The sequence below is a fragment of the Penicillium coprophilum genome (genome assembly GCF_028826855.1).
Source record: "Penicillium coprophilum strain IBT 35676 chromosome Unknown utg000004l_segment0_segment0, whole genome shotgun sequence".
Lineage (NCBI taxonomy): Eukaryota > Fungi > Ascomycota > Eurotiomycetes > Eurotiales > Aspergillaceae > Penicillium > Penicillium coprophilum.
The window spans coordinates 3,534,855-3,554,990 of NW_026622723.1; the positions used below are offsets into that span (position 1 = coordinate 3,534,855).

The 20,136-nt window shown below is 49.1% G+C and overlaps 9 protein-coding genes across 9 annotated transcripts; 4 read left to right on the top strand and 5 right to left on the bottom strand.

Annotated features, from left to right (window-relative positions):
* Positions 1-120: 120 nt before the first annotated feature.
* Positions 121-1,386, bottom strand: N7500_005784 (mandelate racemase/muconate lactonizing enzyme family protein; the record flags this gene model as incomplete). Its single annotated transcript, XM_056676928.1, has 3 exons — positions 121-874; positions 936-1,157; positions 1,211-1,386. The coding sequence occupies 3 exons, from the start codon at positions 1,384-1,386 to the stop codon at positions 121-123; spliced, it is 1,152 nt and encodes a 383-aa protein (XP_056531928.1).
* Positions 1,387-2,746: 1,360 nt separating this feature from the next.
* On the top strand, positions 2,747-3,932 carry N7500_005785 (ketopantoate reductase family protein; the record flags this gene model as incomplete). The annotated part of the gene is made up of 5 exons (XM_056676929.1): positions 2,747-2,787; positions 2,834-2,927; positions 2,970-3,036; positions 3,092-3,285; positions 3,339-3,932. 5 exons carry the CDS (start codon positions 2,747-2,749, stop codon positions 3,930-3,932), a joined length of 990 nt encoding a protein of 329 aa, XP_056531929.1.
* Positions 3,933-4,574: 642 nt separating this feature from the next.
* Positions 4,575-7,410, bottom strand: N7500_005786 (DUF3433 domain-containing protein; the record flags this gene model as incomplete). Its single annotated transcript, XM_056676930.1, has 2 exons — positions 4,575-6,460; positions 6,519-7,410. 2 exons carry the CDS (start codon positions 7,408-7,410, stop codon positions 4,575-4,577), a joined length of 2,778 nt encoding a protein of 925 aa, XP_056531930.1.
* Positions 7,411-9,222: 1,812 nt separating this feature from the next.
* On the bottom strand, positions 9,223-9,836 carry N7500_005787 (uncharacterized protein; the record flags this gene model as incomplete). Its single annotated transcript, XM_056676931.1, has 2 exons — positions 9,223-9,675; positions 9,726-9,836. Coding segments are annotated over 2 exons (564 nt in total), but the record flags the coding sequence as incomplete, so codon positions are not given.
* A 1,200-nt stretch (positions 9,837-11,036) lies between these two features.
* Positions 11,037-11,785, top strand: N7500_005788 (uncharacterized protein; the record flags this gene model as incomplete). Its single annotated transcript, XM_056676932.1, has 2 exons — positions 11,037-11,316; positions 11,388-11,785. 2 exons carry the CDS (start codon positions 11,037-11,039, stop codon positions 11,783-11,785), a joined length of 678 nt encoding a protein of 225 aa, XP_056531932.1.
* Positions 11,786-12,052: 267 nt separating this feature from the next.
* N7500_005789 (putative MFS transporter) lies at positions 12,053-13,579 on the bottom strand (the record flags this gene model as incomplete). The annotated part of the gene is made up of 3 exons (XM_056676933.1): positions 12,053-13,125; positions 13,184-13,391; positions 13,445-13,579. The coding sequence occupies 3 exons, from the start codon at positions 13,577-13,579 to the stop codon at positions 12,053-12,055; spliced, it is 1,416 nt and encodes a 471-aa protein (XP_056531933.1).
* Positions 13,580-14,347: 768 nt separating this feature from the next.
* On the top strand, positions 14,348-16,513 carry N7500_005790 (putative glucokinase regulator family protein; the record flags this gene model as incomplete). The annotated part of the gene is made up of 4 exons (XM_056676934.1): positions 14,348-14,580; positions 14,642-15,095; positions 15,149-15,528; positions 15,583-16,513. The coding sequence occupies 4 exons, from the start codon at positions 14,348-14,350 to the stop codon at positions 16,511-16,513; spliced, it is 1,998 nt and encodes a 665-aa protein (XP_056531934.1).
* A 149-nt stretch (positions 16,514-16,662) lies between these two features.
* Positions 16,663-18,039, bottom strand: N7500_005791 (uncharacterized protein; the record flags this gene model as incomplete). Its single annotated transcript, XM_056676935.1, has 4 exons — positions 16,663-17,425; positions 17,493-17,616; positions 17,682-17,817; positions 17,869-18,039. 4 exons carry the CDS (start codon positions 18,037-18,039, stop codon positions 16,663-16,665), a joined length of 1,194 nt encoding a protein of 397 aa, XP_056531935.1.
* Positions 18,040-18,635: 596 nt separating this feature from the next.
* On the top strand, positions 18,636-19,712 carry N7500_005792 (sugar phosphate isomerase/epimerase family protein; the record flags this gene model as incomplete). The annotated part of the gene is made up of 1 exon (XM_056676936.1): positions 18,636-19,712. The coding sequence occupies one exon, from the start codon at positions 18,636-18,638 to the stop codon at positions 19,710-19,712; it is 1,077 nt and encodes a 358-aa protein (XP_056531936.1).
* Positions 19,713-20,136: the final 424 nt, after the last annotated feature.

Here is a 20,136-nt window from a genome sequence, read left to right on the forward strand (position 1 = left end):
ATATTACATAGTGATTTGAAGTTGATCTTGCTTCGTCTCCGCTCTGGTGAATGTGCCGGATACCCAACATCTGAGCCCCAATTTATAAAATCTGCGAGCATCGATATGAAATCGTCATTATTACCACTCACGAATAGAGCCATCCGGTCCATAGAACTCCTTGGGCTGCCAAGGCTCTGTCTCCTTGCTGATCTTCCGTACCAGGTCTTCGTCAATATCAATCCCCAAGCCGGGTTTAGAGGGCGCAGCCACATATCCCTCCTTGATATCGAAGACGGTTTTATCCACCAAGTAGCTGTTCAGGTCAATATCTCCAGCTTCAACATTGTAGTGCATGCCCAGCGACATCTCTTGGATGACAAAATTGGGTATCGAAACGGCCACTTGGAGAGAGGCTGCCAAGGCAATCGGACCCAAAGGACAATGCGGTGCGATAGCAACATCGTAGGCTTCAGCCATGTTTGCGATACGCATAGTTTCGGAGATACCTCCTGCGTGAGCAATATCAGGCTGTAGGACATCTACCGACGAATCCTCCAAAAACCTCTTAATATCCCATCTGGAGTATAAGCGCTCGCCGAATGCAATAGGAATTGTAGTCTGCTCGGAAAGTTGCTTGATCGCTTCCGGGTGTTCGCATAGTAGAGGCTCTTCGATGAACAAAGGGTGATAAGGTTCCAGTGCCTTAGCCAGCTGTTTAGCCATAGGCCTATGCAAGCGACCGTGGAAGTCCAGACCGGCGTCAAGACCTAGGGCCTTCACCTGCTTCAATCGTTCCACGCAGGACTGTAAAACAGCGGGCGAGTCGAGCCAGTTGACATCTTCGGTGGCGTTCATTTTAACGCACTTGAGGCCTTGGGCGATTCGCTCTTTCCTATTGGCAAAACCTGTTAGAGGCCGGGGTATGCTTAATGCCAGTATTCATTGTAACTCACGCTGCTGCCTCAACATCACTTGGTCGGTCACCTCCAATCCAGGCATAAACCTGCACCTTCTGACGCACCCTGCCCCCCAAGAGCTGGTGCACGGGGACACCCAGCTTTCGGCCCTTGAGATCCCACAAAGCGATGTCAATTCCCGATAGAGCGGACATGAACACCGGTCCACCACGATAAAATCCCAGCCGCCATACTATCTGCCAAATGTGTTGAATGTCACTATCAAAGGTGGTTAGACCTTTCTTTCTGAAGAAACACAGGTTCGAGCATACTCCGCTTCATATCCCACAATGCGAGTGATGATCTCATCGAGGGCCCCTTCGACTGCAAGAGAATGCCCTTCCAATGTACCCTCTCCCCAACCGAAGTTCCCCTCATCATCGGTGACTTTGACAAAAAGCCAGCGAGGCTTTACACGGAAGTGCTCGATGGACTTGATCTTGGCCATGGTGAGTTATAGAATAAAGATTCTCAGGTATGATGGAGCTGCAACCGAATCCGGGATGCGACGAAGATATACTTGCACGCCAACCCGACACGATACACCATCCCACGCGGGGCTGTCGGGAGAAGTCCGAGCTGATTGCCGTGTATCAAATCCCCCACGTTGAGGGGATCCAGTACAGACATTGTGTGCTTTGATTGGTGGAGAAACCAGTGACTAGTTCATGTGGGGACATAAATAGGATGAGTAGAACTATAGCCAGACGGGCTTCATATCAACATACATCATTTTTGGAAAGGCACTCTCATTCTATAGAGACATGCCAAAATACACATCGAGTATAAAAAGAAGATCAAAGTCCTAATTCTAACAGACCGTTTTTGTTCAGTCTGTCCGGGTATGGAGAGAAGGGGGTACGACGAATGGTCGAGATTCTGCGACAGGAAATCGAATGAAGATGGTTCTTCTGGGGGTCACTAGCCTTGAAGATTTAAAAGTGGGAATGGTGAATAACAGGCGGTTAGAGAAACATTTGATAGCCAAGTTATAGGCTAGAGGACTACGAGTCTCTGAATGGCAAATGCCAAGACCGTTACATCCTGAAGAACCCCCACGCGTACGACAGCCGGGGCCAAACTTGACAATGGTTATTAAAACTTATATAAGATTCACCGCTAGAGTTTTCGCCTTTTGTCACATACAACATAATACATTCCGCCTATTCTAAACCTATATTCGTTTCATTTTTATATTTATTTATCTATTTATGACATACAAGTGTAGACAGCCGCTTCTATGGCCTTATGATATCTTTCTTATAGGGCTTTTTAGTGGTGTTTCTAAAAGCCTTCTTAGTGAGCTTCCTATTTTTTCTTAGATATCTTTAAAATAGTTTTCCCCTTTCTAGTCTATTTAAGGCGATAGAAAAAGGCGGAAAGAGCATACTCTATATAAGCGACTTTTCTTTGTATAACTTCTGATTTATAGTATATTTATTCGTGACTTCGTAGTAGATCTATGGTATATTTATCTATAAGTTCATAATAATCCTCCCTAGTCGTACAGGGCCTATATACGACACCTAAGCAAAGCTTGTACCTTTACGTGGTGTTTAGGATAAGTAGCCTTTAGGTGAAACTAAGTGAGCCATATGATGTTGATATAAATGAATCTATAGTAAAACTGTACTATATAATTTTCTAGGTATCGTACTGGTTCCCTTAGCGCCGATCACTAGTTTCTTCATGGCAGAAACCCCATTGTCAAGTTTGGCCCATTCCGGCTGCCGTACCCACGCGGGCATTCTCCGATGCGGGGATCTCAAGTATCAAGAATCTTTCATTCCTCTTTTGATCCTCACAGAATGTCCGGTCAACTTGATGTCCTTGTCTATGGTTTGGGAGCGTGAGTCCAACGTATTCCAACAATGATGTGATACTGAACTTTGTAGGATTGGCTCCTTCTATGCCTTTATCCTCAGTCGCTCCGACCGTGTACGACTCTCAGTCGTAGCACGTTCGAACTATGAGGCTGTGAAAGCAAATGTGAGTACTTCACTAGACATGAGGCTGTTCCAGTATTAATAGCGCGGCTCCAAGGGAATCATCATCAATAGCGAGAATCACGGCGAACATATTGTCCATCCACATCGAGGTATGACGAATATGAACCATCCTAGTCGAAAATGTCTCACTGATAGTCTAATAAGTGGTAAAATCCGTCGCCGAAATTACACCAGTGGACTATATTGTGTGCGCCCACAAAGCAATCGATCAGGATGAAGTGATAGCTCAATTACAGCCAGCTATCAACAGCAGGACTACCATTGTCGTGATTCAGAATGGCGTTGGTAACGAGGAACCTTTCCGAAAGCAGTTCCCAGACAACACGATCATAACCTGTGTGGCAAGTTCCCTTCCCACCGTCAATTTCCCAGTCTCATCTAACATTCACAGACATGGGTTGGAGCCACACAGACCAGTCCCGGAATCGTCGCACATGGCAAATCCGAGGATATGCAGATCGGTCTATTCCCCAACCCCAAGCTGGAAAGGCAAGCTGAGCAAGAACGAGTTGAAACATTCGCCGACCTCCTTCGAAATGGCAAGACTCGGTTCCAGGTTCTTGAGAATATGCAAATCCAGCGATGGGAGAAGGTTGTTTGGAACGTCGCATGGAACTCGTTGACTACTCTCACGCTGGTGGATACAAAGACATGGTTGAACTCATCAGAAGATGCGACGCCTTTTACACGCCGGTTAATGCAGGAGGTTATTGACATCGCCCGTGCCTGTGGTGTACCGCTAAAAGATGACCTGATTGACCAGCTTATGAACAAGATCAATGCCATGCCCGGCATTGGAAGTAGCATGCAGACGGATTGTAAATGTGGACGGCCAATGGAGATCGATGTCATATTGGGCTTCCCAGTGCGGAAATCTCGTGAACTTGGTGTTCAGGCCCCCTTTTTAGAGACTCTCTACGTTCTTCTTCGCGCGGTTGATGGTCGACTCAGAGCCGCGCGGTATGAGAAAAAACTTGATGCTTGATTCGACTTCCGCTGGATGATGAATGCTCGCTATAGACGCTACATATATTGAGGGATGTATATATTTCACAGATCCCACCAAATTCGGATCAACGTTATTTCAATCGTCCGTGATAATTCAACGTACTCGAGATTAAGACCAGCTGTCCATTTCTCACGAGGTAGATGTCACCAGCACCACCATATACTGTACCCTTATCGTGTTACTCGGTCTCGCTCGGCTTCGATTATAGAGGAAGTAGGGGCGATGCAAGATAGATGACATGTCGTAATATGTCAATGTAATCCTTTCCCCTGTCAAATACCTCTCCCATGCATTTTACGAGATGCCGTCTCTCGACATCCTCAACTCCCAAACAAGGTCCCATCCAAACAAAGTCCCGCGATGGGGAGTATGCAAAAAATGCGCTGCGAAGAACCTAGACCAGGGTCCCTGATAATTTTTACAACATGGCAAAACAACGTCACCACTCAATAAGTCCAGAATGCAAATGAGCAAAGCAAGCCAACCTATTTCTCCAGCCATCTATCACAAGGGGGCTCACAAAAATGAAAAAATCCCATCTCCAAATCAATATATACCCTCGAAACATAATGTAAGGTTTTTAAATCATATAAAAGATCGTGACGCATAAATGAGGTATCAAGTCTGAAGAGAAGGAGGAGGAGGAGGAGGAGGAGGAGGAGGAGGAGGAGGAAGAAGAGGGGAGGGCGGACGTCGGATCTCCTGTAGCTGAATCGAGGTAGTTTTGTCGACTTCTACTTCTGTAGCGCCGTCTGGGGAATGGTGAGGGTTGTTATTCTCCGATTCCTGGTCGACAGCGAACCTCCAGCGGTTATCAGCGCCCATGAACATGCGGAAACCATAGCGTTTGTTTAGCGATGTGAGATGAGCATGTCTTTCGGCACTGCTCCAATTGTGCGTATCGGCAAAATCCGGGAGCATTTGGCTGTGTGAAATCCAGGGAATAATGGCTCCAATGGAGCGTGGCATCCGGGGTCCTCGAAACCGGCCGCGTCGTGTGCCGAACACCACAAGCACGACCAGCGTGTCAAATATGATGATGGCTAGAGCGATGGAAAGTGATGGCCCCGACGGAACCATGCGCCAAGTACTGCGGGTGATAGTTGCATTTGTGGCCAGGATCGGGTGAGTAAGAGGTTCAAGGTAAATGTCGCGCCAAATTGAGAAATAAGTGCTATAGACCCATTGATATACAGTTTGAGTCATGTTGGTCAGAATATCGGGGTTCAGGGCGTCAAAGTTGGGGTCTTCGCGTTCGTAGAGACGGGCAACAAGGAAACCTGCCCAATCGTAGGAAGAAATGTTGTATGTTCCATTCTGCATGGTAGTATTGCCTACAAAGCTGCTAGGAATAGCAGCAAAGACTTTGTTGAACTGCCCGAGACTCACGGTTGCATTGTCGTACATGGTTCCATGGGTGATAGATGTTTTGGGAATAGGTTCATGCCAGCAGATCTGTCCCTTCTGGTCGAAAGAGATTGAATAGTTTTGCAACCTTGGCTGGGGTTCACAGTGCAATGCAATGGTGTTGTCATCCGTTATTGGTGTGTCCGCCAAATAATCCCAGCGACCGACAACTACAACGGTGGACGTCTGGCAGATGTCCGATCCGTCGACATCATCTGGGGACAAAAAGTGAATAGATAGCGAGATTCCTTCTTCTTTGATCTTCAGCGGCGGCATGCGTGCCATGCATTCCATAGACGAATTTTCAAATAGTTTATATCGCCAATGCTGGTGACCATTGGCTGTTCCATGGACAAGAGCGTCGGACGAAAGGGGCTGACACTTCAGCTCAGTCCCAATACCAAGCGTTGAGGCACCATAAGTCACATCCGGGTTGCGATTGGCCACATGTATTGGGACGAAAGACTGATTGGGGCTAGTCCAAGACAGCATAGGGACTCCGCTGCTGATGCTAGTTTGAATTAAGTCATACTCTGTGAATTCTGCGGCGAAGTCGGTCTGCCAGAATACAGACTGGCTGTAGTTCATCGTCAAATCGCTGGTTCCCAACGTTGAAGTTGTCAATTGTTGCGTGAAAAGCCCACCCGCGACGACAGTCAGCGCCATGTTAACGACGCACGCAATTGATACGAGACACAACAAGAGATGCCGGTCGCGAACTGCCTTGAAGAAAATGGCGAAGGGACTTTGGGATGAATAGTTCAGTGACAACGACGTCTTTGCTGAGGCATGACCGCGTTGCAGGTGGACCCAAGGCTCCAAAACACTGAGGTTCCGGTGAATGGAGGTACATAAAGCCCCCACAGAAGAGGCAACGATGGAGGGTAGGAAGGAAAGGATGACTTGGAACGCGCTCGAGTCGGATTGGGTCATGTGGCGGAAGCGGCCGTTTCGAAGTAAAGATGAGACCACTAATCCAATGAGGATGATGACTCCGGCTAGAGCCAAGAATTCAATAAGAAAGAAGGGAATTACGAGAAAGTGAGGCATCGGATCAACACGGGTTCGAAGATTCTCTCCAAGCTGGACAGGTGAGCCTGATGATGCAGTCAGTTATAATAATCCGGTTATGAATGAAAATAGGGTGGTACAAACCATCTTCACCTAGAATCTCCAGCCGGTTGCCAGAAGGGCCTGGTCGCCAGTAACATCGAGCATTTCTGAAGATACGACGAAGTTGCCGGGTAGAGAATTGATGAAACTCCGCCACCGGCTCCGCAAGGATGTTGGATGGGTGAAAAATATCAGCGGCAATACTGCACATGGCACTAATGGACCCTGGGTCACTTTGGAGAAACAATTCACGGGAACTATACATGTAAAGGAGGTACACCGCAGTCAAAGTGGCCAAGGTAAGAATGAGCTCAGACCACAGGGCCGCAAAATTAACGACGGCGATAGCAACCTGGTTTGACATGCGCGAAGCGTCAAGGATGCTGGGTGCGCCATCGGGATCAAACAGGCGACCGAGCGTGAGCACAAAAGTCTGCTTGACGTCCCGCTCAATCTTGTTTTCAAATTCAGTCTCTGTCATCACAGTCGATGTGTCGAGTACCAGCACAGGCTGGATATCTCCTAGCTCCTGGCTGATTATTGGTAATTCAATCACGCTGCGAGCCCCAGAAGTGGCATTTTCCTGGATGAAGAGCATGTCGCTGGTAAACGGAGCGCGTTGAGACAGTAGAGCTTGGAAATGTTCAATGTTGAACTCCGCTTTTGTGAATTTACGTTTGGTGCCTTGATCAACATCAATAGATATGATTGAGCTGTTGGAGTGCATAGCCACGCGACCCTCCGCTCTGTGATAGATTATATCACAAGCAAAGGCCGTACCAGATGCTGAGTACTCACTCATGGTCGGATTCGAGTGTGAACTGGTCATATTTACTCCAATGAGCATACCATATAGATCATATGGATCGCAGCCGAATTCTGTGAAGGCCTGGGTTCGGTTCGGGAATGCTTCTTTGGCAGCAGCACTGATCATTGGCTCCCAATACCGTATTTGCAGGTAATCGGTGGCAGGGAAAAAGATACTCTCGTAATTAAAGTCAAGGGCGCATTTGGCGGCGCCTCCGTAGACATCATTCAGATCAATACCACTGGCATTCCATGAGATTGTTGGATATGCCGCCTCGGGATCATGGATAGCAACAGTGAGCTTGTTCCCAATAGGAACATTTTCACACATTAGTTCCGCCCAATACAGCGTCTGATCAAGAGTCCATATTATGCTCTCATCTTGGTGGCTGTCAGGGATTTCCACGGGCGCCACAGCGTACTTGGAGGATCGGGACCGGCGTAATCGCCGATTCGAGGAAAGCACATCGTCAAGAGTATTGTTGGCTTGCGTCGAGATCCAGTTTGCTTGGGTGTTCAAATCCACCAAGTTGGGCCAGCTTTTTACGGTATCGTAGTCCACTACCGTCACCTCGCGCAGCTCAAGTACCGTACTCTGCAGAGCGGGGAGAATCATTCGGATTGAGAGTGTGACAAAGGAAATCCAAAGCACCACCCAGTGGCGGCGCCGTGCAGCATTGATCGGAGTGAGGATAGTTTGGCCGAAGTTGTAGTTGATGAAGAGAACGGTCGCCGGCGCTCCCTCGGGTCGGGACAACTGGAAGTATGGTTCCAGACGGAGGACATCGAAGTCAGTGACAGTCCACACCACGACAAGCACGAGAGCCACGATGATAGGAACGTAATTGTAGGCGAACGATTGTGCAGAGTTGACGTCTTCTGTGTAGCCAAAAAGACCAATCCCCCTCTGCGCTCGCTATACTGCCGCAACCCTTCGAGGGTCAGCAGCATTGTTAACATCAGACATATGAGGGCGATCAGGTAGGGCGGGCGCAGAGCCACTGGGCGCCAACCTCGAGGTTGAGGGTGGGTGCGAAACAAACGAAACGGTGCAAAACGACCTAGTTCACATCTCGGTTAGCAGAGACTCGTATACTCCATGAGGCTCAACGGGGAATGCAAAAGAAGGTAGGATGTCAGACGAGAATCACTACTCACCGATCTGTCCTGCCCATCGCCCTCCCCCATCACTACCAGACATGCTATATAAGGTCCCAAAGGCGGACAATGTACTTGATACAATCGAAGAGCATTGCCAAATCAAGTTTCAACCATTCAACAACACTCTGATGCAAACACAACGGGCCATGATTCAACAAAGAGGGGGATGCTAAGGTCAAGACAAAGGAAAAAGAGATCAAAGCTCGAAAAACCGCTCGAAAACCGGAATGGAATTAAGGATCAGCCCGAAGCCAAGAAAATGAGATGGGTCTCCAGCATGACGAAACAAAAGAAGGGGAGAAACGATTTTGTTGTGGCTGTGAGGCTGTGCCGTGCCTGTGCCCACGTGGGGCCATTCCTCGACAGTTCCCCGACTACTCCGTACTCCGTATACACATGACCTATCAACTAATCCGAAGTTGTGGATGAGCACACAGTCAAACGGGATTTGAAGTGATCTCCTGAATACATTCTGGTTACAATCTAACAGTAACACCTAATACCAGGACAAACATTGATCTCTAATTCAAACGAGCGACAATTGGGAACAATCTGACAAAGACCCATATATCCATAAATGAACAGATTTCAAAGCTTACGATTCACAGAATGGGCAGTCATTGTGGAGGGAAAGAAATAAGCAACATTCAGATCAGAGGACGGCCAGATGACGAAGCAACACCGGACAAAGAAGCAGAGCCGGTAGGAGAAGCAACGGCATTACAGGAAGCAGACACAGCCGAGACAGTGAAAAGTGAGTCAGACGGCTTAGGCAGACCGATTCCAAGGGGGCAGTAGGCGTGGGAGTGCCAATGGAGGTCAAGAGAGGAAAGGTCTCGGCGGCGCGTTTCTGGACACCCGCGGAGGCGATAGCGCTGCCAATGGATTGGACATCAGCCAGAAGAGATGAAAGATTCACTGAAGGTGACGGAGACTCGCCACGCTTCTGGACTCTGGCGGAGGCCAGTGCGGCCGCGGCCGCCTGAGCATCAGAAAGTAGCGAGGGGAGATCGGTAGGGATCGAACGCAACTCGCCACTCTTTTGGGCGCTACCACCGACAGGAGCGAGGGCTGCAGCGGCCGACTGAGCATCAGAAGCCAGGGATGCAAGTTCTGTCGGGATGGAGATGGCCTCTCCACGCTTCACACCACTGCCGCTGGTGATATGATAGGGGCCGACGTGAAAGGCGTGGATCCAGAAGGATTTACGGAAGACGGCGGAGATACAGTGCTGAGAGCAGCGAAGCAGGAAAGAGGAGGTGCGTCAGTTGACCGATGAACAGGAGTCGACACAACAGAAGAGTTGGATGCGATGCGAGTTCCGTTAAAGAACGGGACACCCATAGCAGAGCCAGAGATTACGACAGTAAGGGCGACAAAGGAAATCTTCATTTTGAAGAAAGTTCGAAAGAACGAAGTGGAGAGATTGAAGAAATAAAAGATTGTCGGTCAACGGAAGCTCGTACAGCGAGGAACGATGTATGAAGCAGGAAGATAACGACGGGTATACAGAAAGATTTCAGATATCGCCGATAAAAAGAATTGAACCGACGGATTCCAGGGAACTTAAATCTTTCACAGGCCGTAGCACACCATCGATTCTCCACGACTGATGAAGACTGCTTGTGTTTGCACCTGGTGGGTCTGTTCCTCGATACTTCTGTTCCTTAAGTTGAGGACAGCCCTTGACTGGTTGATAATGGACGATCCCCAAGTCTTGTCATAGATTGTATCATGCACGAAGGGCTCACGATATCCAAGGCCTGGGTGATCAACTTCATTGATGGCTCATGTCGATCAAGTGCCTGAATTATGGCTTAGGTCGGGTTCTCCCCTGGAAGTATATCAGTGGGCATAGCCAAAGGTGAGAAGAGTCCCACAATATTTAAGATGTTCGAGATTGCCGATCAACAGCTCATTCCAAGGTTATATCTTGCATCTCCACGTGTTGGCGAATTAGAATACTCCGGACATCAAACTTTGGGTGTACAAATGGAACTTCCAAGGAGACAAGGTGGGACGCATTGGAAATAATCCCCGTGAATGGGAATTGGATTGTGGTAACAGGTACCTTGGCTGGTTCCAAGGAAGGTTAATTGTTATGATTACTAGTCCTATCGCCCATGCTTACTAAGTAGATCCGGCTACCTACCTAGGTACCTAGGTAGTTACCTAGGTAGTTACCTAGTTAGGTTACCTACGCTAGATAGGAATAATGAATCATTACCACCTCGTCAGATGAGCCCATAACACCTTTGGCATTCATGTATGCAGGAGTCAAGAGTGGAATAGACTTTCCCTGAGTTTCATGTCTGATTGGGTCGATAGCCATTGGACCAACTTGGCTTTGTCGGGCTTTGAAAGTCAGTCGAAGATGTTCAAATAAAGCGAGTGTCATCTTTGAAACTTCTTTGAATACAGAGAATAGAGACGACCTCTGGTCTGTCGAAGTATACAATGAGTTTTATATAGTTGGTGAAATCCAGTGGAATGGGCCAAGGCCCTGGTCTTGGCAGTCGGAGCTTCCCCCGAGGTACCCGAGAGCTCTCCCCTCCTACCTCTTTGCTCACCTATCCCCTCCTCTCCTCAGTCATGGGTATTTTCAGTAAATTGGCCAAGACGACCATCGCAGGCAGTATTGCCTCGGTCGGCGTCTTTTGGGGCGCCACGCGCAATGACATTTTCGAGACCATGGACGGCTCCGATCCCATCTTCCAATCGGCCTTTTTCAAAAGGTTCAATCCGAGTCGCAACCCAACTCTTCATGATGTCTGCGTTCGCAGAATTCCCCTAGACAAGATTCAGCCCTCGCTGATTGAGGAGAAGGGCAAGTTGGTAGAAGCCTTCTGTGCCGGTGTCTGGGGTGGCATGGGTAAGTCCCATACTGGGGAAACCAGCCTTGTCGCAATGCAACACACTCTAAAATGATCATTCCTTTTCCAGGATACATTCCCCAACGAGCTATCCTTGAACGAAAGTACCGTGGCCCCGAGACCGCTGACCACCTCTGGGACCGGTCGGACCTCCTCTCAAACAAATACGAAGTAGGAACCATCGTTACCGACCACTTTGAAGTCGTCGAGAAGACCGAAGATCGTATACTCATTCGCTGCGGTGATTCCCCACGTATCCGTGATGTCCGTGCCTCCGACGGCCTCTTCGAAATCGCCGCTGTGGTCAAGCAGGATCAAGGCGTGGCCGAATTCAGCCTGAAGAGCTGTTTCTACCAAGGTCTCGGAAAGGCGGAAGGTGCGCCTATGGATGAAAAGATGGCCTGGGCGCACCGTCAGTATACCAAGTTGCTGCTGGAAACTGCCGTCCTGAAGAAGTGCGTCCGGTAAGGTAGAATGGAGGGTCTCTCAACTGTCTGGAGACGGAATTTGTCGGCATACAAAATATCCTAAAATTTTAGTTGGGACATGCCGTGTACATATTCCTAATCATATATCCCTAATCGTGGTCTACGACCAACTGAATGTTGGCTCAATCGGAACAAGCTGATATGCAGTGTCAAACTTCCAAGCTCTCTTCTTTATCTACTTTACAATATGTATATCTATCCATGGTATATATTCCTTTCCCCTAACCACTGGTTGATATACGAAAAATTAGGACTTCACCACCTCCCGACCCTCCTCCACCTCCGGGTCTTGCTTCTCATCAATTGCTGGTGTTTCTGTATCACTGGTCATAGTGATAGCCAAGACGGTTGGGATAGCGATGACTAACGAACCCATGCAGAGTCCCCAGTTCATGGCGAATTGGGTCATCGCGGGCTTGTGCATGGCATTGATGCGCCACGCCATCGCACCACCAGTGCTCTGGAAGGTCTTGTATGCTCCGACCAGAACGGCTGCTGTGGCCGGGGAGTTGGACTGAGCACCCACGAGCCAGTAGCAGAATGATTGCCACAGCGCATCATAGGCACCATAAAAGATATAAAGGAACATCGGGCCCACTGAGATGTCAGAATCTGTGTAATCGATATCCTGCTTGAGGCCGTGAACCAGGCGCTCATCAGACCACACTTGGAACTTATAACCACCGCCCCAGATGACCATTCCAGTGACAAACAGGAAAACCCAAGCGATGCGAGCACGGTTGGGTCGGCTGACACCGGGAATGTCGAGAATGAGACCCATGACGAGACCACCCAGCATCTGGGCAATCCAGTAAAGCGAACCGTTGAGGGAACGCGTCCGGATGTTGAAATTCATACCGTTCACGGCATTCTGCTGGTAGGAGTAGAACACGTTGGCCGAGAAGAAGAGGGGCAACATGCACAACACCCGCCAGTTGCAGATAGTCTTCACAGAGTGTCGTATAATCTGGCGGATGTTCTTCTCGCTCTCGGGTGTGACTACCAACTGGGCAACTCTAACATACGAGGGCGGGCAAATGAGTGCTCCCAACAACCATCCGAAAGCCATGATGACAAGCAAAGCAATGTATGTTGAGTCACTGACAGTGCCGCTCTTCGACTTGAAGTTAAGGCCAAAACTGGCGAGAGATCCAACACCACCACCCAGATTGAAGATGATCCAGAAGGCGGCGATTGCACGACCCTTTTGCGACTCAGGGACGTAGGTCGTCATGATAGCACCCTGCGCCACCCACAAGAAGGAGGCACCCACACCGAGAATCGCGCCGGAGGCAATGACGAAGCCGCCGTTATTGGTTGCTGTTCGAGTTCTGTTAGCTGTGTAGCTGACACCCTAGAGTTCGATACTTCAGCATACCGTTGAAACACAGAAGACTGCCAGAATACAAGGCATAGGTCCATCCTCCAAGCAAGAGACAAACTCTGGGTCCTACACGATCGAAGATGGGGCCAACGATGAAAAGAGCAGTTCCTGCAGTACAAGACAGAAGAGCTACACTGGCATTTGCAGCAACGGTCTGATCAACTTGACCGGAACCTCCAAGACCGCTGAGGGCATTGTACATCTAATTTCATTGTTAGTTCACCGGTCATTGATAATATTCTTTGCAACACCTACTCCAGGACAGCAGAAGCAGATGAAACTGATCAAAATGATCTGAAACCAAGAACCGGTCCAGATCTTGTACAAGGTTGAGCGGTTTTCATTTTGCTCAGACCGGGCAACTTGCCCATCTTCGACTGATTGAGACATCTTGTGCATATGAGACTGAAACCACCAAAGTCCGGAGGGAATAACCGGGGTCTTATGTTCGAGACTTCAGCAATCCTTTCCCTTCCCCCTATATCGGACTACTGCACCCGTGTGGGCCAGCTTATCAAGTCTGGGGCCCCACGCGATAGGGGGGTTAGGTTGCATGGGAGAACAGGCAAGACAAGGATTGTGTTATCATCGGGGTATCTGTTGGGCAATTCACCTGGCGTAGTAGTGAAGGTGGAGTAAACCCATGTGTTTTAGATTGCACTGTATAGTGTAACGCCTTATCACACGACCCTAGTATTTTCTCGGCCGACCAATACCGTAGAATAACTCCACTATCCTCCCACATCAACCTCCTTGTTGGGAAAAGTCTGGAGAAGGAGTGAGATATCCACCCCGGTCGCTTGAGAACCGGACCAATCCCATGCAGGTAAGATCCTTCGTTGCTACTCTACTTTGCAACGGCCCCCATTTGGGGTCTTTCTAGAAAGCCAAGCACTGCCTTGACTTTACGTACAAAAATCCTGTCTGTATCCCGCATCGGCTTCAGGCTCGGGAAATGGGGCGATAATAGGCATTCGGCTTGTATAGCGCCAAATAGAAATGGGTCTTGCGTCGCCTCCCCAATCGTCTAAAAACCCCCTTCTTATCGCTCTTTTCTGTCACCGATTCGTGATTCGTGCGAAAAATAAATAAAACTTTGACAAGAAACGGCGTCAGGCTTGTTGTCTTCTAAGTTATCACCCAAGAACAACCTGCATGATGGATCTTGGAAGTCTATCTCAACTCCAAACGGAGGGGGTCAATCCCCGAACCGTGCATATTGACCGCATGTCAACACTTGACATGTGCACTGTGATAAATTCCGACGATCACAAAGTTCCCGAAAGTGTTGTTCCTTGTCTACCAATTATCGCAGGAGCAATTGACGCATTGACCCCGCGGGTTCGACAGGGTGGACGAGTTATTTATGTCGGCGCTGGCACCAGTGGAAGGTGAGTCACATGAATCAGCGTCCCCTATTTCGAACAAAATTAAAATATCAAAATTCGATAGACTTGGAATTTTGGATGCGTCAGAAATTCCACCCACATTCAACGCTCCTCGTGGGCAGTTTATCGGTTTGATTGCTGGTGGAGATGCCGCCATCCGATCGGCCCAGGAGGGAGCCGAGGATGATGAGAAAGCCGGAGAAGATGAGATGAAATCTCTCAATCTGAACCCAGAGCTTGATAGCATCATTGGAATTGCAAGCTCTGGGCGCACTCCCTATGTGATGGGATGTCTTGCCTTTGCTAAGCGTCTTGGGTGTGTGACCATCGCAGTTGTCTGTACAGTTCCTTCAGCGATTGGCCTTTCGGGGGATGTAGACTTCCTTATTTCACCCGTTTCTGGGCCCGAAGTCGTCACTGGTAGCACCCGTCTCAAGGCTGGCACTGCTACCAAACTGGTGTTGAATATGCTTAGTACCGGTACCATGATTCGGACAGGAAAGACTTACGGAAACATGGTATGTTGTAATTTCCCCCGACTGTGGTACTCCGACTAATGTTGATGTTCAAGATGGTTGATCTTGTGGCGTCAAATTTGAAACTCGAGCAAAGATCCCGCAATATTCTACGGAGACTGAGTGCAAAGTGCCAGTCTGCACCTGACGCCGAATTGGACGCTGTCCTTGCAAAATGCAATGGCAGTGTAAAGCTAGCCATCTTAGTTTCAGAGACTGGGGAGTCAGTTGAGACTTGTCAGGGATACTTCGACGCTGCGGGTGGAGTTTTGGCCAACGCGCTGGCTGCCATCTCTAAGCCCATCGAAGAGAAGCCCACAAGTAACCCCACTCAAAAGTTTGCCTTGTGCATTGACGGTGGCGGTACCAAGTGCGCTGCCGCTGTAGCTGACGGAGCCAAAGTGGTGGGCCAGGGATCTGCTGGCCCATGCAATCTGTACGATATCTTTTCTGGTTTCATCCTATCTATCAGAAAGCTAACCCTTTCCAGAACCGATAGCATTGGAGATATAGATGGAGTCATTGGCACATTACTTGGCGCAGCAAAGGCTGCTCTGAATGACGCCCTGCCAAGCGACGTGGAACGGACAGAGGCTTCGTGGAAGGAACTTCTTCAAACATCCTTCAGCTCTGTCTGGATTGGACTGGCCGGTATTGACCGGGCTGGGCTGGAGGGAGTGCTAGCACCTAAGCTGAGACAGGCTTTTGGTATCACTCAAGAAAAGGACCTCCAGTTAACCAACGACGTAGATCTATTGACAGCTGGTGTTCCACAATCGCTCGGTACACCTTCGGTCCTGGTAGTGATTGCAGGTACAGGCAGTGTTGCAATGAGATACAAATGGGCCGAGGATCAACAAAGATACGCTCGCGCTGCCCGGTCTGGGGGTTGGGGTCACATGCTCGGCGATCAGGGCGGTGGCTACACAATCGGCATGAAAGCCATCCAACACACACTGGGAGTCTTCGAGGATATTACCTTGGGACTTGACAAGACTAGAGGCGATGAACTCTCTAAGGCTGTCGCGGAGAAACTGGGGTGTCCGGTCTCCGAGACTGCCAGTATCGACCTGTTGAACAATATCCTGGCCCAGAACCATTCTCAGGGTGTGAAGTCACGCGTTGCCAGTATTGCTCCGGTTGTCCTCGACCTGATGGACAAAAATGAGACTGCGGCAGCTATCGTGAGCTCTCAAATTGCTTTGCTTGTTGGCGATACTATCGGTCGCTTGGTGAAGCCTCAAGCCACTGGTTATCAGCCATCTGATGCTTCTGTGTTGGTGTTGACAGGAGGATTGATGAAGAATGAAAGATACAGGGCCACATTCGAGAAGCAACTGGGCTCGCACAGGTTATATTTCAAGGAAACGGTGGTTGTTGAAGATGCAGCACGCTCAGCCGCCGCCTACTTGAGTCGTTGAGCCTTGATGGACTACTATCTTTTTAAAACAATTCATAATTAGATTTCTTTTACTCTTCACACCTCTCTTTGCCCATACCACCTATTGCATCTGTCATATTTCACTGGAATTCAAATACCAAATCTGCTCAAATTATTTCCTTATCTGCTCTATTTCAGCATTGGAACTGCCTCAATCACCGACTCCATTGCCGGGCTCTGATTCCAGATCCCTGTGATCTCCAGCCCAGCACTATGCAAGAGATCTCTCCACTGTCGCTCCGACCTTTCGACACCAGCTCCAATACTCATCATCTGAATATCCAGCGAAGCCTGCATCAGGGGCGTGTCGGTGTCTGGCAGGACAAAATCGACAATCAGAATTCGAGAGTAATCCGGTGCCATCGCTGATACCGTATTTTGGAGGATCCTCCGACTGATTTCGTCATCCCAGTCATGGAAGATGGAGCGGAAGTAGTATGCACGGGCACCTTTGACGGGTTGAGCATCCATGAAATTGTGTCCCATCACCTCGATTCCTGCGCTCTCACCATCGACCCGCTCAACTACCCTTGGCAAATCCTGCAGAACCATTCTTCCTGCCAAATGACCATACTCCCGTCGGAATTTGCCCAGATCATGCCCCTGGTTCCCACCAATGTCTACCATGAAGACGGTATCTTTGTATGGCACGGCATGGCCAAACAGTCGACCCACGGGGTATACATCGTACCACATTGGTTTACCCTCACGACGGCTAGACATGTACGAGTTGAAAAGCTCCTGCTGCTCCGGATGACTCGAAAGCCACTCGAATTGACTCTGTCCAACGGCCCATTGCATAGGTGACTGAGTATAATCCTGGGGGTTGGCATATCCATGCGCCCGTAGGTACTCTGGGAGCTTGCTCAGAGTTGGAAAGGTAAGATCATAACTAAACGAATGGTCAGTGAGTGACGGCGGGAAGAGATGCAAGGGTCCAAGCCACATCACCAACATACATGCATGGGATTCCATCTCGTCCAATCGGCTGAGTCAGTGCCACGGTCTTATCATTGGCAACATAAAGATCGGGGATCGGTGTGATGCACAGCCCAAGAGAAGCCATAACACGCATCAGTCGGACTAATTGACGAAGTTAGTGGGATCCACAATGTGTGACGAACTGTTGTCTCTGCAGGAAAAGGTACCAATTAGATCTTGGTCGGCGCCTGTGTAATTGGCCAGCTGAGCGGCTGAAAGTCCTGTTCCTCTGTGGCGCTTCTCCGCAAGCAAAGCGAAAATGCCCAAATCGATGACAACGCGCAACGCGGCATTTTGAGGAGGCTAGAGTCCAGTCAGAATATGAACTTGATCATAGTCTGTGGAACACAATACCTGGTAGATCAAACGTAACACAGTTTCTGTTGGCGTTTCCACTGCAGACCTCAGCTGGTCAATCATTCGCAATAGCTCGAAATGGGCTTGCGGAGATGGCGCCGATGCTTCTTTCAAGATCATTTGGCTGAGTCGGTTGACTAAACCGTTAAAGGGAGTGGTGATGGTCATTCTGGCGGTTCAAGAAGAATAAGCACCGATAGATCGATATAGAGTGTGGAATTGTCTGCTTCGAGTTGCACAAGCTAGGATGAGGAAAGTCTTTGGCTGGATCTCAATTGCATCTTATAGTCCCTGGCACCCCCCAGAGTCACATCAGCCAAGGCAAAGAAATCAAGAAACCTTGTCTCTATCGGCGTTCGATCCATTCCTACAACAGACGGATGCATTATAGGTAAGCTTACCCCGAAAACAGCTGAAACCCGGGGCGTATCGTTTCTAGATGCTCCACTATTCAGTCATTCTCGGCCCGTCGTCTTAATGTGCCGCATTTGAGAGAAGTCGATTGAGATAATCTAGGACGTTCATGCTTGCCCTACAGTGTGTGATTCGAATCCGGACCATTTGTGAATGTGCTTTCTGTACTCGCCACCCACATTGGGATTTGCTTTTTTTTTTAGCAAAGAAAAAAGAAAAGAAAAGAACTGAGATGTTATCAGCACGGAAACAGGAGTCTCCTCTTGCTGTGGCATTGCTTTTTATGCTATAAAGAGTGTGATGGAGAGGACTAATGACTGTTCCAGATCAATCCCCAAAATATTCTAAAGATGCATTCGCTTTCAATTACCCCCACGCCCGAAGTTGAGTCGCGATGGAGGCCAGCTATTGCAACAGTCAGTCTGGGAGCTGCGACTTTACACCCCATCGTCGCCAAGCTTGATGCTGCCGCTGTCAACGGCCAACAAGGACTCGAGCTCTTTCATGATGACCTTGCCGAGCTCGCCAAAAACATTCGAGCTCAAGCACATGACAATGCACCCCGCACTGACCGAGACTACGAGATTGATGCAGCGCGCGCTATCCGAGATCTATGCGCTGCGCGTGATCTGCAGATCGTAGCTCTCCAGCCTTTCCGACACTACGAAGGCCTCATTGATCGACAAAGACATGCAGAACGGATCGACGAGCTCAAACATTGGGTCCGGTTATGCAAGATTCTCGGTGACTCACTGTTCATCTTGATCCCTTCATCTTTTCTCGACGCCTCGGAGATCACATCCGACCGAGATTGTCTCGCAGCAGACCTAGCCGAGGCTGCAGATATCGCATTCCCAGTGCGCATCGCATATGAGGCCCTCGCATGGGGGACGCACATCAACACCTGGGAAGACTCATGGGATTTGATCAAGCGTGCCAATCGACCCAATCTCGGGATCTGTCTTGATACATTCAACATAGCAGCGCGAGTCTGGGCCGATCCCACCTCCGCAACAGGGCGACAGCCCCCAAACGCAGATCAAGATCTGCGGAAATCGATGGACCGGCTTGTACGAGAGATCGATCTGGATCGAGTGATGATGGTTCAGCTTGCCGACGGCGAACGGGTCGACCCACACACTCCCTTTCTTCACGCACCAGGCCTACCTACTCTGCTAGCCTGGTCGCGGAATGCTCGTCTGTTTCCGTGTGAAGAAGACAGGGGTGGATACCTTCCGATTCGCGAAGTGACGGATGCCTGCATTAACGGTCTGGGTTATACTGGGTGGGTCAGTATGGAAGTCTTCTCGAGATCCACCGGGGAAGATAACCCGGCCGTTCCGATGGAGCATGCTGCCCGGGCTAGTCGCTCCTGGCTGCGGGTCCTAGAATTTTTGGAAATGAAGTCGGAGAAGGAATCCATCTAGCTCGTTAGGCTTGAAAAGATCATCGCATTTTGTTTCAGTCAGTGTTATTCTGCATTTTTAGCTTCATCAATGGAAATTTGTGCCTTCAGCCAATACAGAGAGATGGTGGTATTGATAAACTCGGCTTGTATCTTGCAATCTCTTTGTACATCCTTGTCTAGAGTTGTAGCCTGGTTTTCAATCTCGATAAATTGCAGTCATGCTTCATGCCTACACACATACCTTCCTACGTTCCTTGGTACGATCCATATGTCTCAGATCTCAAGAATGTTCTATGTGAGGGAAGTAATTACCAATTGTTCCAGAAATACTCAGGAATGCTATGCCGAACCAAACCTTCGGGTACTTCGCCTTCTAACGGAACGCCGCAGGCTCATTCCCGATACCTGGAATGCTATGTCTAGGTCTGTATTCTGAGACCTAC